This window comes from Hylobates moloch, unplaced genomic scaffold, assembly GCF_009828535.3.
Source record: "Hylobates moloch isolate HMO894 unplaced genomic scaffold, HMol_V3 SCAFFOLD_10, whole genome shotgun sequence".
In the NCBI taxonomy this organism is placed as follows: Eukaryota; Metazoa; Chordata; class Mammalia; order Primates; family Hylobatidae; genus Hylobates; species Hylobates moloch.
The window spans coordinates 93524757-93541393 of NW_026652285.1; the positions used below are offsets into that span (position 1 = coordinate 93524757).

General features: G+C 47.8%; 1 protein-coding gene across 10 annotated transcripts in view; it reads left to right on the plus strand.

Annotated features, from left to right (window-relative positions):
- The window catches only part of GSN (gelsolin), a 63570-nt gene extending 51990 nt beyond the window's left edge, over positions 1 to 11580 (plus strand). For all 10 annotated transcript variants that reach the window (XM_032165015.2, XM_032165016.2, XM_058445850.1 and 7 more), the window contains 7 exons: positions 2529 to 2619; positions 4409 to 4579; positions 5204 to 5378; positions 6735 to 6859; positions 7082 to 7159; positions 9230 to 9290; positions 10242 to 11580. In XM_032165015.2, the coding sequence (XP_032020906.1) occupies positions 2529 to 2619; positions 4409 to 4579; positions 5204 to 5378; positions 6735 to 6859; positions 7082 to 7159; positions 9230 to 9290; positions 10242 to 10411 (871 nt within the window). In that variant the 3' untranslated portion in view covers positions 10412 to 11580. The remainder of the gene's footprint in view (positions 1 to 2528; positions 2620 to 4408; positions 4580 to 5203; positions 5379 to 6734; positions 6860 to 7081; positions 7160 to 9229; positions 9291 to 10241) is intronic.
- Positions 11581 to 16637: the final 5057 nt, after the last annotated feature.

A 16637-nucleotide genomic window follows, 5' to 3' on the forward strand; every position in this document is an offset into this window, starting at 1 on the left:
ACAGGCGTGAGCCACCACACCCAGCCCCCAAATTATTTTAAAACAGAGAATACGTTTACATGGTTCAAAAATCAAAACAGAATATAAAGGTATTTATTGAGAAATCTTATTCCCACCCCTGTCCCTCTCTACCCCATTCTCCAGACCCCACCCCTTCTTGGGTAACTGCTTTAATCTCTTGCATATCCTTCCAGTAATTCTTCGTGAAAAAAAAACATATGCAAATAATTTATAGCCTGATCCCTCCCTTCCTTACACAAAAGGTAGGAAGCATACTTTGTATATTGCCCTGCACCTTGCTTTTCTGACTCCATTCTTCCTAGAGATCAATAATGTCAGTACATAGAGACATAGAGAGCTTCCTCATTCTTTTTTACAGTTGCATAATAGTCCTTTGGGTGGCTTTACTATAGTTTATTTAACAAATTCCTTGATGATGCATACTTGGGTTGATTCCAGTCTTTCTCTATTACAAACATTGCTGTGATTAGTAACCTTAAACAAACATCATTTTGAACATGCAGAGAAATGCCTCTAGAAGTAAGTTCCCAGAAGCGAGATTGCTGCGTCAAAGAGTAACTGCACTTGTCATTTTGATAGATAGCCCCCAATTTCCCTTCGTAGTGTTTGTAGCATTTTACATTCCCACCAAGCAACCTGTGAGAGTCCCTGGTTCCCTATAGTCACACCTGTGGATTGTGTGGTCAAACTTTTGGCTATTTGCCAATCTTATGGTTTATAAAATGGTGTCTCAGTGTATTTTTAACTTGCATTTCTCTTACTACACAGTGTAAAACTTTTTGTCTGATTATTGACTGTTGGATTTTTTTCTTCTTTTTTTTTTTTTTTTGAGACAGGGTCTTGCTCTGTTGCCCAGGCTGGAGTGCAGTGGTGCGATCTCTGCTCACCACAACCTCTGCCTCCGGGGCTCAAGTGATTATTGTGCCTCAGCCTCCCGAGTAGCTGGGACTACTCGCCACTGCTCACCACCACGCCCGGCTACTTTTTGTACTTTAGTATGGATGGGGTTTTGCCATGTTGCCCAGGCTGGTCTCGAACTCCTCAAGCGATCCGCCTGCCTCAGCCTCCCAAAGTGTTGGGGTTATAGGCATGAGCCACCACGCCCGGCTGGATTCCTTCTTTTTTAAACTTATTTTGAAATAATATTAGACACTTGCTGAAAAGTTGCAAAAATTGTACAGACAGTTCTCGTATATCCATTACCCAATGTAATATTCACCTATGTTCACATCTTACATAACCATAGCACAATTAACAAAGCCAGGAAGCGAACATTGACACAATACTACTTACTAATCTATAGGCTTTACCTAAATTTCCTCAGTTTTCCCATTACTTTTTTTTCAGACAGAGTCTTGCTCTGTCGCCAGGTTGGAGTGCAGTGGCATGATCTCGGCTCACTGCAACCTCTGCCTCCCAGGTTCAAGCAATTCTTCTGCCTCAGCCTCCCAAGTATCTGGGACTACAGGTGTGCGCCTCCACACCTGACTAAGTTTTGTATTTTTAGTAGAGATGGAGTTTCACCATGTTGGGCAGGCTGGTTTCGAACTCCTGACCTCAACTGATCTGCCTGCCTTGGCCTCCCAAAGTGCTGGGATGACAGGCGTGAGCCATCGCGCCCAGCCCCCACTACTGTTCTTTTCCTGATCTAGGATCTAACCCAGGATCCCACATGGCATTTACTCATCATGTCTCCGAAGTCTCTGAATCTATGGCAGTTGCCCGGTCTTTCCTTTTTTTCATGCCCTTAACACTTTTAAAGAGTACTAGTCAGTTATTTTGTAGAATGTCTCTCAATTCGACAACCTCAGACATTTAAAAACAGCTTAAATTTTTTTTTACTAGATAATACATACACCTGGTACAAAATTTGTGAGAAGACTGTTTAAAAAATTAGCTGCATTAGCACATTAATAGGTCAGATTTTGTTTGCTTATATGACGACATATTTTGGTTATGGAAAACTTAGAGAATATGCAAAGAGGTGGGATAGAAAGGCAAAATCCCCCTAAATCTTCCCTCTAAGGGCAATCACCATGGACCTTTTGGTGAACATCTGTGCAGACCTCTCTGCATGTGTTCACGGGAGGCTTGATCACTGATATCTTTTCCCACAAATAGGCTCTCGTAACACTTGCTATTCTGCGACCTGCTTTTCCACCTGGAGAAATGTCCTGGCCACTTTTCTGCATCTCAGATTTGAGTCTCAGAGCATCTTCTCTGTGGCTGTTCAGCATGGGATGACCCAGCCAGTCTCCTGTGGGACACATTTAGCATAAGGAAATCCATGCGTTGCACTCAGATCTCTGTAAGCGGGCAAGATGCTAGGCTGAGAGTGGAAGTGTTGGTGTGGTTCCTGGCTCTCATTGTTCTGAAAGAGTCCCCTTCCCTCTCTATCTGTTTCATTACTGGTAACAGGGAGATGTGTAGGTTTCTCAGACTCGGGGCAAGGGAGAGGCTCAGGGCTCTGTGTGCACCTTGATGCTGAATCTCACTTTCCCTTCCAGGCAGGGTGCCCAGTCTACCCAGGATGAGGTCGCTGCATCTGCCATCCTGACTGCTCAGCTGGATGAGGAGCTGGGAGGTACCCCTGTCCAGGTGAGCCCAGCCCACCACCTCTCTGGGCTGCAGCCTGAGCCTTGTCCTTCTCTTCATTCATCTGTCTGACTCTCATCCATCCATCCATCCATCCATCCATGTATCCATCCATGGAACAGGTATTTATTTAGGGCTTCTATGTGTTCCATGTTGCATCTGTAGCCATGGACACACAGACACACTGCTCCTGCCCTAATGGACTTTGCAGTCTTGGGTGTTAGTAGGCATTCAACACACATGCACACCAATGGCTATGACAGATGCAGCGAGTGAAATTGACAAGACCTTGGGAGAGAGACATGGGAGAGGCGATGTGGCTGAGCACGGATGTGGAACCAGCAGGCTTGGGTTTGAATCCGGTCCTCACCTCTGGGCAACTTTGGGCAAGTCACTTAGCCGCTCTGTGTCCTCAAAATAGGGGTAATAACAGTACCGTCCCACAGGATTGCTGTGAGGATTAAGAGTTAACATTTATAAGCATTTAGAGTCATGCCTGGCATATAAGAAGTCCCCCCTTATACACTTGTGTTAAGTACAAGGATGTAAATCCCAGGTAGGATCCTATTGGATTAGAAAAGTCCACCCCTGTCCCAGGAGGGGACTGTTCAACTGGGACCTAATGCACATGTAGGAGTTGCCCAGCTAGAGTGAAGGAAAGCACATTCTGGGTAAAGGGTGGTACACATGCAAAGGCCCTGAGGTGGGAGGGGGCGTTGGGTGTTAAAGCAAGGGGAAAATGACATGATTTGAGGCTAGAGAGATGCTCAGAGGGGCCAGACCACCAGAGGCCATGGTGACGATGTTGACCTTGATGCTGAGAACAACAGGAAGTTGCTGAATGATAAGTCTGAGGTGTAGGGATTTCTGGTTTAAAAAGTCACTCTGGCCAGGCGCTGGAGGGCAGCAGAGCTGGTTTGTGGAGATATGGGGGAAGTGGACAACAATTGTGCTTCCTCCATCCTACGGTGGGAGTGGGCAGGGCTCTAGATTGGGATTGGGGGTTCGTGCCCTGACCTTTGACTATGATAGTCATTAGTGCTGGGCACTAAATGAGATGATGACCATCTTAGCTCAGTGCATCCTGACAACAGCCTTGGGAGTAGCATCCTTGGCTGCATTTTTCAGAGGAGGAACCCAAGAGGTTGAGACACGTGCCCAAGTTCTCACCATCAGGGTGGAGTGGGGGTCTAAGCCCTAACTCAGCGGTGATGGGTCGTGGTGGGAAGCAACTGCCATATGCCCGACGTACATGTGAGGTTTTCTTCTGGACATAGTTAGCCCACAGGGCAGGAGCAGATGTGAGGGTGTACGTCTTCCCTGCCTCACTCCCACCACCAAGCCCCTGACTGCTGCCTGCATCTGGGGTGCACTGGCTGTGCAGGAGGGGGTTTTCTGGATCTAGAATGCTCTGTTCTTACCACTCCCCCAGCAGTCATGCCCAGGCCTGACGTCAGCATTCTGGGAGAATATCCACCAGCAATCCCTGTGCTTCTATTTAAGGGAACATTTGCAAACACAGGCTCTCCTGGTTTTTGGACCAGGCTGAGGGTCAGGAAGGCATGTCCTCATGGAGATGGAGAGTAGCCACAGCAGCAGTGCCCTGGGGACCTCAGACAATAGCACTGTCTCCACCCTTCCTGGAATTCTGGTGTCCCCGCCTGTGTGTTGTCAGGTCACATTCCATGCCACACACAGACACAAGCCTGATGGAGAGATGGGCCCAGTGCAACATAGAAGGACTGAAGCCTGCCCCCAAGGTCCCTGACTCGCTCTCCTGTCTCCCTGCCAGAGCCGTGTGGTCCAAGGCAAGGAGCCCGCCCACCTCATGAGCCTGTTTGGTGGGAAGCCCATGATCATCTACAAGGGCGGCACCTCCCGCGAGGGCGGGCAGACAGCCCCTGCCAGCACCCGCCTCTTCCAGGTCCGCGCCAACAGCGCTGGAGCCACCCGGGCTGTCGAGGTAATTTCCAGGTCCTGGACCACAGAAGGGATTGGCCTCCCTGAAACCTCCCAGCTCAATGACCAGATCTCCAGGCACAGGAACGGGGGCGGGGGGAGGTGAGTGAGGGGGTAAGAAGCAGCTTTTTGTATTTTCCTGCCCTGGCCACAGGGCTGTCTGTCTTAGACTTCCCCCTGTTTCAAGGATACCCAGTGTCCCTTGCACACTTTGCATAGTGGACAGCTCACTACCTACCATTCTGTACAATCAGGATGCCATTCCTGATTATGTTCCAGTTGTCCACTATCCCTTTCACGGAGGAAGGCACAGATCTGGACATGATTCCCAGGGTGGTCTGAGCAGCCTAGAGGGAAATGGGACTCTCACCTCCTTTGTTCTGGGCACTCAACTTCTGTTAATGCAGCCCTGAATTCTAGAACCATGTTGGCTAGTCACGGTGCATTAGTGACTCATGGGAGTCAACCAAGGCCATCAGGGTCCAAAGTCTGTGCCCTTAGCTCTGATGGGCTGTACTCCTCCAAGTCCCCACCTGAGAGCTAGTCCTGCTGCAGGGTCTCCTGGGCTGTGAGGAGGGGGCTGAGGCTTTTTGTCTGGTTCTTGATTAACCAAGCTGTACCCTCCCAGGTATTGCCTAAGGCTGGTGCACTGAACTCCAACGATGCCTTTGTTCTGAAAACCCCCTCAGCCGCCTACCTGTGGGTGGGTACAGGAGCCAGCGAGGCAGAGAAGAAGGGGGCCCAGGAGCTGCTCAGGGTGCTGCGGGCCCAACCTGTGCAGGTGGCAGAAGGCAGCGAGCCAGGTAGGAGCCGGGTTGGGGGGCCTGCTGCACTCTGGATGCAGCTGTTAGGTTTCCCCGCCCCAGGGCCTGTCCCTAATGTATGTTCAATAAAAGCAGTTGCATTAAAATGAGGGCTGTGGTCAGAGAGAAGGAGGTCTCCAGGAGCTAAAGAAAGGAGAGCCTAGCCTGGGCGTGGTGGCTCACGCCTGTAATCCCAGCACTTTGGGAGGCTAAGGCAGGCGGATCACCTGAGGTTGGGAGTTCAAGACTAGCCTGACCAACATGGAGAAACCCCATCTCTACTAAAAATACAAAATTAGCCGGGCATGGTGGCACATGCTTGTAATCCCAGCTACTTGGGAGGCTGAGGCAGGAGAATTGCTTGAACCCGAGAGGTGGAGGTTGCGGTGAGCTGGGATCATGCTATTGCACTCCAGCCTGGGCAACAGGAGTAAAACTCTGTCTCAAAAAGAAGAAAGAAAGAAAGGAGAGCCCAGTGTGGGAAGGAGCAGTTGGGCTGTGGAAGGAGGCAGTCCCTCGCTAGGAAGCCTTGAAAGGTGGTAGGCAGGGCTGATAGCATCAGAGGGGCAGTGGTCTCCTTGCATCTCTAGACTCTCCATGGACAGAAATGCCAACGGCCTGCTCTGTTTCCAGAATGTGGGCTGGGCAGCTCTTCCTTCTGCCAGCCTGCAGTCTTTATACTGTTACTTTGAGTTCATTCCCAGCTGCTTGATGCTTAACAGAAATGGAGAAGAGTGACTTGGTCTAAAGCAGCTCTGTCCAGCAGAACCATCTATGCAGATGGACATGTTCTGTATCTGCCGGGTCCAATGTGACAGCCATTAGTCACATGTGGCTGTTGAGCACTTGAAATGCGACCAGTGGGAATTAGTGGGCATGAAGAACTGAACTTTTAGTTGAATTTAATTTTAATGAATTTAAATTTAAATGGCTGCACAGGTACAGAGCAGGTATAGTGGAAAGAGTATAGGTATTAGAATCAGACAAGATTTGTATCCTGGACTTAACACTTAACCATCTGTGTGACCTTGAGTGAGTTGCTTAACCTCTCCAAGCCACAATTGCCTCATTAGCTGAGTGGAGCTAATGATCCTCATCCCGCAATGCTGTCATCAGCCTCAGGCCAATAGTAGTCCTGGCTATGTGACTACTGCCAAGTCTGCCCTCTCCGGGCCTCTATTTCATCACCTTCCAGTTCCCTCAGGCCTCTTCCCTCTGGATCTCCTGGGATTTTTGGACGGAGGGAGGAGAGGGAGAGCAGTTGGTTGTGCTTGGGCAGAGCTGGTCCCAGGGTCCGATGAGATGGGAGAGGGGGTGATGGCATCCCTTGGCAACTGGCATGGCCTCCCCTCACAGATGGCTTCTGGGAGGCCCTGGGCGGGAAGGCTGCCTACCGCACATCCCCACGGCTGAAGGACAAGAAGATGGATGCCCATCCTCCTCGCCTCTTTGCCTGCTCCAACAAGATTGGACGTTTTGTGGTGAGCCCCTACGGAGGTCACACCTCTGCTTTCCCCTTGGAAGGCAAGTTCCACAGGACTGGCCTGCAGCAGGGGCAGGAGAAACAGTTCTGATGGCATGGCACAGAGGGAGGGGCCCCCTGCCAGCTGCAGCCAGCTGTGCCACTCCCTCAGGGGGCAGATAGAGGAAGCCCACCCAGGGGAGGGAAGACATCTCGCTGATGCTCTTTCATTCCTTCCCAGATCGAAGAGGTTCCTGGTGAGCTCATGCAGGAAGACCTGGCCACGGATGACGTCATGCTTCTGGACACCTGGGACCAGGTGGGTGAAGGACAGGTGAAGACTGTCTGTGCCAGAGGGAGTGAGAGAAACTAGACTTCCAGTTCTATGATCAGTTGCTAGAAGGACCTAAAAGAGGCAGTGCCAGATGTTGCCAGAAAAGTCTCTAAGGCTACTGGAAGTCACTTCTTCTTTCTGAGGTTCCATTTCCTCATCTGTAAACTGGGAGTGGCAGTACCTCTCTTGCAGATACACTCACCTTGAAGCTGCAAAACGCCCTATAAAGGCAAATCACATGACCTTCATCATTCTCTCCCAGACCTTGCAGGAGCGTGAACTCTTCCTTTACATCTGTTGGTGGAGGATGTTGAACTTAGCAGCATCTTGTTTGCAGGCATAAACTGTCCAGTGTCACCTAGAGGCTCTAGAGGGCTCCTGCTTCTGGTTTGAGGGCTCTGGGCTCTGCCTCTGCTTCATCTCCTAGAGAAGGCCATTATGTAGGACTTGGCAGGGGAAGATGCCATTCACTCACCCAACCAATATTAATTGGGCACTGCTTTGTGCCAATGCTTTATGTTTGAGATGCTAGGGATAGAGCAATGAATAAAGTAGGCATTTTCCTGCCCTCCCAGGGCTTACGTTCTCATGGGGGTGTCAGGTCAGTCACCTTTCCTATCAAGGTGGCTTCTCCCAGAGTCCTCAGAGTTATGGAGCGGCTGGCCACGAAGGCATAAGACTCTACACTACCCACAGGGAGGCATGGAATCCCCAGTTGGAAGATCAGGACCAAAAATGGTTGCAGCTTGAGCCATTCAGCAGTTGTCATTGATTGATCCATTGGCTACTTAATCTGTTTGTTCATCTGTTAGGGATTCAGTCAGCCAACATTTATTCAGCACCACTGTCTTCCAGGCAAAATGCTGAGTGCTGAGAATCCTATCATGAGCAAAATAGATAGAATGCCTGCCTTCGAGGGGCTTCCACTTTAGTTGGGAACACATTTATAAATAAATAAGAGAGGGCCAGACACGTTGGCTCACGCTTGTAAACCCAGCACTTTGAGAGGCTGAGGTGGGCAGATCACTTGAGGTCAGGGGTTCAAGACCAGCCTGGCCAACATGGTGAAACCCCGTCTCCGCTAAAAATACAAAAATTAGCCAGGCTTGGTGGCGAGTGCCTATAATCCCAGCTACTCGGGAGGTCGAGGCAGAAGAATCACTTGAACCCAGGAGGTGGAGGTTGCAGTGAGCTGAGATCACAACACTGCACTCCAGCCTGGGTGACAGTGGGACTCCATCTTAAAAAAAAGTGAGAGAAACCAAGTCTGACATTTTATTGTCTAATGCCATTTTATCAATGATAGGTGCTCTTTGAAGTAATATTTTAGATATGCATAAAAATAGATGATACATAAAAATCAGCTAAATAATGTGTAATAGAACTTGTAACAAGACTCAGAATGGTGATAGTGGTGGGTGAGTTATTTTTATTCCAAGCCTTAGGCCCATTTTGACAAAGATGCACACAGACTGGCACATAGTAGACTCTCGGTTCATATTTGTTGGGTGAATAAATGAGTGAGAATATGTTTGGCCACTCATTTGTTGAACGAGTGAATGCTGTTCAAGAGATAACTCACGGACCTTTCGAGAAGAATCTCAAACTCAATGCCTGATGGCACCTGGTTGGCAATGTTAGCTAGTGAAGCAGGCTGGGATGGGGAGACGTGAGGGAGCAGTGGAGTCTGAGGCAAACTAGAACTGCCCATCTCAAAGGGGCGGCTCCTGCACAGCTTGACTCAAGTGAGGTTTGAAGGCCCAGGCTGCTAGATCCTCCAATTTTTTAAGAGAAGTTGAAAATCTAGATTTTTATGTCATCAACAGTTTAAAAAGACATTTTTGGCCAACACAAGGTGGTGGGTGAGCAAACAAAACGTTTGTAGGTTGCCAGTTTTCAACCTCTGTTCCAAATCCCTCCAGTCTTAGTTCATGGGCTCTGTTAGTAAGGGGAGGGCTTTGTCTGGTCTGACACCTGGCCCCTCCCCAGTCTTCCTCCAGCAGTGAATTTGATCAGCACTCCTCATGTACCTTTCATGTCTCATCTCACCTCCAGGTCTTTGTCTGGGTTGGAAAGGATTCTCAAGAAGAAGAAAAGACAGAAGCCTTGACTTCTGGTGAGGACCTAAGTCGCTGGGTCTGGGGGGGGGGGGGTCCGTTGCTTGTGGGGTGGTGGGAGTGGCTCCTGTACAGGTCTGGGAATGAGCATCATTTCCAGGGGACTGATGGACAAGATAGGGTGGGGACTTCCTCCTCTGTGGCCAGTCCCTCATAAATCCTGCCTGGGGTAGTGAAGAACAGAACCCTGGGTTTCTGAAGGAACTGATCTGTTCTTGGAGAAGGAAGGAACAGATGAGAAGTCACTTCAAGTTTCCAGAATACTCAGGAGCTGAACTTGTCAAGGTTTAGATGTGGCAAAGCAGGCCATGCATGTAATCCCAGCATTTTGGGAGGCCAAGGCAGGAGGATCACTTGAGCCCAGGAGTTTGAGAGCAGCCCGGGCAACATAGTGAAACCCCATCTCTAGAAAAAATACAAAAAAATTAGCCAGGCGTGTTGATGTACAGCCCTGGTCCCAGCTACTCAGGAGGTTGAGGTCAGAGGATTGCTTGAGCCCAGGAGTTCACGGCTGCTGTGAGCCATGATCGCACCACTATACTGTAGCCTGGGTGACAGAACGAGATGGTGTCTCAAAATGAAAAAAAGAAAAAGAAAAAGATGTTGCAAAGCAGATTCCTGGCAGCTGAATAGATCTGATTTATGAGCTGGGAACCCAAAAGTTGGTTCCCATATCTTCCAGTAGGGGACTGCAAGGGAAATAAGCTTTATGAAGCAGGAGGTTAAGCCATAGCCCCGTCCCTTCCTGTGTTCCTGAGCAGGGTGGTGGAGAACCCACGTGGGTATCATGCCTTTAAAGGAGGATGGTGCCCAGGGCAGGGGGTGGGCAGTAGGGACAGTAGGACCATAGACCCTCTTCTTTGTCAACTCCTGTCCTGAGCCACCCTCTCCCTGGTGTGGGAGGCACTAAGAATTCCTGGGGTTTCCTTTTCTTGCACGTGTGTCTGCAGCTAAGCGGTACATCGAGACAGACCCAGCCAATCGGGATCGGCGGACACCCATCACCATGGTGAAGCAAGGCTTTGAGCCTCCCTCCTTCGTGGGCTGGTTCCTTGGCTGGGATGATGATTACTGGTCTGTGGACCCCTTGGACAGGGCCATGGCTGAGCTGGCTGCCTGAGGAGGGGCAGGACCCACCCATGTCACCAGTCAGTGCCTTTTGGAACTGTCCTTCCCTCAAAGAGGCCTTACAGCCAGCAGAGCAACTCTGCTATGAGTGTGTGTGTGTGTTTTGTTTCTTTTTTTTTTTTTTTTTTACAGTATCCAAAAATAGCCCAGCAAAAATTCAAAGTCCTTGCAAAATTGTCTAAAATGTCTGTGTTTGGGAAATCAAATTCAATGAAAACATTTTGAAGTGTGTACTCTAGTGTGGCTCGTTTCCTTGTGCCCATCTGACAGTGAGAGCCAGCGTCTTCTCTGCCTGTGTCCCTGGTAATTCTGAGAATGCCCAGAGAGGTGCCTAGCATTTGCCTGTAAACTAGTAGAAAAGCTACATCCACCCTGTGTGTGAATCCTGGTGCCCTGAGGCGATGCCACAGTGAGTTGAGAGGTGTATAGATTGTCTTGGGGGATACCTATGCGAAAGGAAATAGGGAGGGGCCGGGCACGGTGGCTCACACATGTAATCCTAGCACTTTGGGAGACCGAGGCAGGCAGATCACCTGAGATCAGGAGTTCGAGACCAGCCTGGCCAACATGGTGAAAGCCTGTCTCTACTAAAAATAAAAAATTAGCCAGGAGTGGTGGCACACGCCTGTAATCCCACCTACTCGGGAGGCTGAGACAGGAGAATCTCTTGAACCCAGGAGGCAGATGTTGCAGTCAGCTGAGATTGCGCCATTGCACTTCAGCCTGGGTGACAGAGCGAGATTCTGTCTCAAAAGGAAGGAAATAGGTGGGGAACCAAGGAAGACTGGGAGAGCCATCAGACCCTAGACGCAAGTCTGACCCTAGGTGGAGAAAAAAGGGAGAGAAGGTTGTGCGGAAGTGTCTTAGTGGTCATTTATTTAATCCAGGAAGATTTGGCAAAGCTTGTCGGCAGTCCCAAAGCCAAATTCAGTGTTCTTTTTAAATTTAATGGTATAGTCCCATTTTTGTTGTTTTTTATTGTGGCAAACTGTACATAACAGAGTTTATTTTAACCATCTGTAAGTGTGTATTTCAGTAACATTGCATATACAGTGTTGTGTAGCCCTCAGCACTCTCTGTACCCAAACCTTTTTGATAATCCCCAATATAAATGCTCTGCCCATTAAATACTAATTCCCCATTCTTCCCTATTCGCCAGCCCCTGGTAACCTGTATTTTACTTTCAGTCTCAGAATTTGACTATTCCAGGGACCTCATATAAGTGGAATCATACATTTGTCCTGTGTGTGTGGTTTATTTCACTTAGCAGAATGTTTTCAAGACTTACCCGTGTTGTAGCATATATCAACTTTTCACTCCTTTTTGTGGCTGAGTAATATTCTACTGCATGTCTATACCACATCTGGTTTATTCAGCCATCAATGGACTCTTTGTTATTTGTGCCTTTTGGCTATTGTGCTTAAGGCTACTATGAACATGAGCAGCCCGTTCGATTCAAAGTGTTCTTGAGCCAGAGTCAATGTCAGCCAGCAAAGGAATCGTGTGTCCCTCGTAAGCAGGCGTGCCTTATCTGCCCCCTGCACTCAGTCTTTGGGAGGCCTGGCCTTGGGACACATGTGGGATGAAGTTCAAAGCCAGCAGCCAGAGCCCTTATCAATTATATGCCCTGCAGTAGAAAGCAGGCAGGGTGCATCCTCATAGCTGCCACATCCTGTAGCAGCTGCTTGGACCTTCCTTGCTACCTCTGGTTCCCACAGATTCATTCTGCTGCCCCAAAGCTATGTGGAGAAATCACTGCAGCAGCTGCCATCACAAGAGCTGCCCCCAGATGCTCTCAAAGTTTATGGTCTTCAGGGTATGGGAAAGGGACTCTTCTCTGCCTTCTTGGTCCCCTGGGTCCTGACTCTCTACTCATGCTCAGCATGTCACACAGTCCCTCTTGGATACTTCTATGTTGTTTCATAATCTTTTCTCCTGGGAGATTCTAAACCAGTCCAAGGAACCTGCTGGAGGACATTCCCCAGTCCTCTCCCTCTGTTCTTTTGGTCTCTTCTCGCCTTGTTTTCCCCCCCCCTTGTTCTGTGTCACCTCCCACCATCATTCCATCCCCATTGAGTTATGATGAGAAAGGTCCCAAGCATATGACTGTAAAAGAACAGAAACCAGCATAAGGGCTTAAATGATGGGCAGGCTGTGAGTGTGTGTGTGTGTGTGTGTGTGTGTGTGTTTACACTGTTGTCTCCAAAGCTGGCTGATCACCCAAATTGCCCAGGACACTTTTTAAAAGCATGGATTCCCCAAGGGCCGTTCCTCCAGAGATTGATTCATCGCAGAAGTGTTGAGGGTAGTGGAGAAGAAATTTTCTGGATGAAACATGGAGGGAAGATCAAGTCACTTTCAGGCAGAGGGTGCAGCAAGTACAGGCAGGGGGCTGTGAGGGGAACAGCGTGCTCAGGGACAGACAGCAGCCTGGAGTGGCAGGCCTCTGAGCTGAGAAGCAGGCTGGGGCTTTGAATGCCATACCAAGGGTTTGGACTTGATCCCATAATGCCTGCCTTGCCTACCCCCAAAGGTTTGCTTTCATGGTCAAAGCAATCAACTTGACAAAGTCCTGGTACAGAAGTGGCATTTACCACCCAAAGCTTCTAGGGCTTTCACGAGAGGCAGGTAGAGGCCTGTCTAGACAGAGCTGGCTTATTTCCTAGAAATTTGTGGGAGGTAAAATTTCAGGTAGACCTGCCCATTAATTCTTCATTTCAGTTTATACTGGCATTCAAGGGTATGGCCGTGGCCTCCAAAGAGTTGTGCAATGCTCTGAGAAAGAAAACAGCCTGGGGCCACTGAGATGCTGACTTCTTATTTTTCTCTCAAAGGCAGAAAAGCCAATCAGGAGCACTATCACTTCAACCACACATTTTATCTTTCTAACAGTCGCAGACGTCATCATCTCCTACAATGGAAAAATCATTGTGAAATAATGAGACAGATGCCAGAGGGACAACGCTAGGCTTGGATCCCGTGTCCAATCTTGGGCAATTCAGTTGAACAGATGTTTATTTTGTACTTACTTTGTGCAAGGCATTATAGACATAATACTTAAAAGAAACTTCAGGAGCCTCAAGTTACCCACCTGCAAAATGGTAATGTTGTATTAATACCTAGCTGGAAGTGGTATAAGATAGTGGCTAATAGCTGGCTTTTGGAGTCAGACCTGAGTTCCAATCTAGCTCTACCACTCATTGGCAGTGTGATTTTAAGTTCTTTGCCATTTCCTTAGCTGAAAAATGGGAATAAGAACAGTGTCCCCCCATTTAGAATTCTCATGAGGATTAAGGGAGGTAATGCTTAGCACAATGTCTGGCCTATCGTAAGTGCTCAAAAATGGTTAAAAATAATGAAAGCACCTAGGCCACAGCAGAACCTAGTATTCATCCATGGAGGCAAAGACCCAATGTACTGTGGATCAGAAAGGATGTTTTTGGCTGTAAGCAGTGGAGAGCTAACTCAAACCAAATTAAACCGTAAGCACACTTATGTGCTGTCATACATAATCAGTTCAGAGTTGAGGGGCCCTTTGTGGTTGACTAAACCTAGTGGGCCTGAGTTTCCTGCTCATTCTCTTGGCCCTCGCTAGTCTGGTAGTAAAATATCTGTAGGTGTTCTGGTTGCTCCACACCCATGAACAGCAATGCCCAGAGGAAAAGAGGACTGTTTCTAGAAAAGTTTTCAGATAAGGGAGGAGGAACTGCTCCCAAGTCCACGGAAAACCTTTCCTCAGGTCTCAAGAGCCCATATTGGGTCACATAATCATTCCTGATGGAATCATGGGCTAGAAGGATGGAATTATTCATAGCCCAGTTAGGTTCATCCTAGCAGATTAGGGTGAATTCTTCTCCTGAGGTCAGAGCTCTCAGGGGAGGTATCTGAACAAAGTCATGGCTCCTAGGAAGGAGGGAGGAGATAAATGGATGCTGGGTAGACCGCCATTTTGCTGGAGACTTCTGGGGGCCAGATGCGGAAAATTAAAAGTTAATGGCTCCTTAGAGTTCTGTGGCATCCAGTAATTTTCAGAGTGCTCAATTTCCAGTCATTTCCCCCCCGGAATCTTTTAGGGAAGATTTGCAGCCTACATTATTACTATGTTTCTAGAGTTTATTGTAAAACCACAGTTTTAACAGCGGCTTCAATTTCCTTTCTCACTAAACTCTTCTGGCTACAGGGTAGATTGAAAGGGTAGATTGAAAGGGGCTGTATCCTATTAACAAGTATGACTGGTTTAGGCAAATCCTACCTTGATCTGAGCCTGGGTCTGCTGTAGACCTGATGTTAACAACATCACAGGAAGAGATCATCACTAATATCCCCGGGGATTTTCCTGTGGCGTGGTCAACACAGCCAGATGAGATTATGAATGGACATGAAAAAAGATGTGTAAAGTGTCTTGCACAGTGCTGGCATTCAACCCTGGTTCCTTTTGCCGCCTTCTTGGTTCCTAAAAAGTAAAAACTCTTCAGGTAACTGCCTAGCTTTGTAGTTGGATCTTAGACATGATCTAGCCCAGGATTTCTTAAGTCTTTGGATAGGTTTGGGAGTGGGGCCAGTGTACCCCCAAAGGATCCAAATTTGTGTTGTGCACACTATGTGCAGTTTTCGGACGAAGCTCTGTAGCTTCCAACACATTCTCAAAAGGTCTGAGACCCAAACAGCTGGACTATAATCTCCTTGTTTTACAGGTGAGGAAAATGAGGCTGAGAGAGCATATGACTTATCCAAGGTCACATTATAAGGTGGATGCTATAGCAAGGAAAGCATTCCAGAGCAGTGATTTTCAAACAGAAATATGTAGAATTCTATGAGGGGCTTCTGTGATTTTATAAACATTAGATTCAAATTCCATGTTTAAAGTGGTAATAAAAACAGACAAGCAAAATGGAGAAATCGAATGTAGGCTATGAATATAAGATTGGAACTCTTTCATAACTCTAATATTGTTTTTCAAAACAGCCTCATTGTTCTCATTGAGTAACTTTATATTCAGTAAATGTTATAAATGTGAACTCAAGAATTTATCCTGGCAAAAGACACTGTAAACCTTTTACCGATGCAGTTACCTTTGAAAAAAGGGGTTTGCTGCTGAAAGTAAGAGGAAAGGGCACTTGATTCACTATTTACTAGCCAAGTAACTGTGAGACCAGGTTTGTGAGTATCACAAGAAATGATATATTTTAAAAGGCTACATAAGCTGAAAGTCTATGGAACACTGGTTTCCTCCTGCTCAGGACAGTGTGTTATGATATTTGTGGTTACAAATGCCCAATCGGGCCAGGCACAGTGGCTCACACATGTAATCCCAGCACTTTGGGAGGCCGAGGTGGGCAGATCACCTGAGGTCAGGAGTTCGAGACCAGCCTGGCCAACATGGTGAAACCCTGTCTCTACTAAAAATACAAAAATTAGCCGGGCGTGGTGGCATGCGCCTGTAATCCCAGCTACTCGGGAGACTGAGGCAGGAGAATCGCTTGAACCCAGGAGGCAGAGGTTGCAGTGAGCCAAGATCACACCATTGCACTCCAGCCTGGGTGACAAGAGCGAGACTTCCTCTCAAAACAAACAAACAAACAAACAAACAATCAAACAAAAAATGCCCAATTGACTCTCCTCTTTTTATAATGAACTTTGGCTGAATCGGATGGCCCAAAACAAAAGTTTAAGTTTAGGGCCTGGTTAGGTGTGAATGTAAAGACAAATGAACTTTGATAGTCTTGGGAAAAGTTGTGATCTATCTACAAAGTGGTGGTGGTGGTGTGTGGATGGGGGCACTAGAGGCAGGCAGTGTCACACGAAGATACACTGATAAACCTCACAAATCTTTGGCATTAGACAGATCTGGGTTTGAATCCCAGCTCTGTTCCTTTCCAACCATGTGACTTTGGCTGTTTTAACCTTTGAGCCTCAGTGTCCTCATCTACAAAATGGTGATAATAAAGTGTCTATCAAACCATTTTGAGATAAAATGATACAAGGTACATACACGTATTTCTGTGCAGAGCTGAGTGACTGGTGCTCCCAAATGGCAGCCACTAATTCAAGACAGTTCTGTCAGATGTTGCAGGTAAAACACATTGGTTTTTTATCACTATTTCTTTCTTTTTAAGTAAAGGCTATGTCTATGTGATTAACTGGGTGACAGCAAGAAGTGGGTTCCTGTCCCGTTTGGAGGAAGACAAAAGAAAATGAAGTCAGTTAAAGCTTAGTGG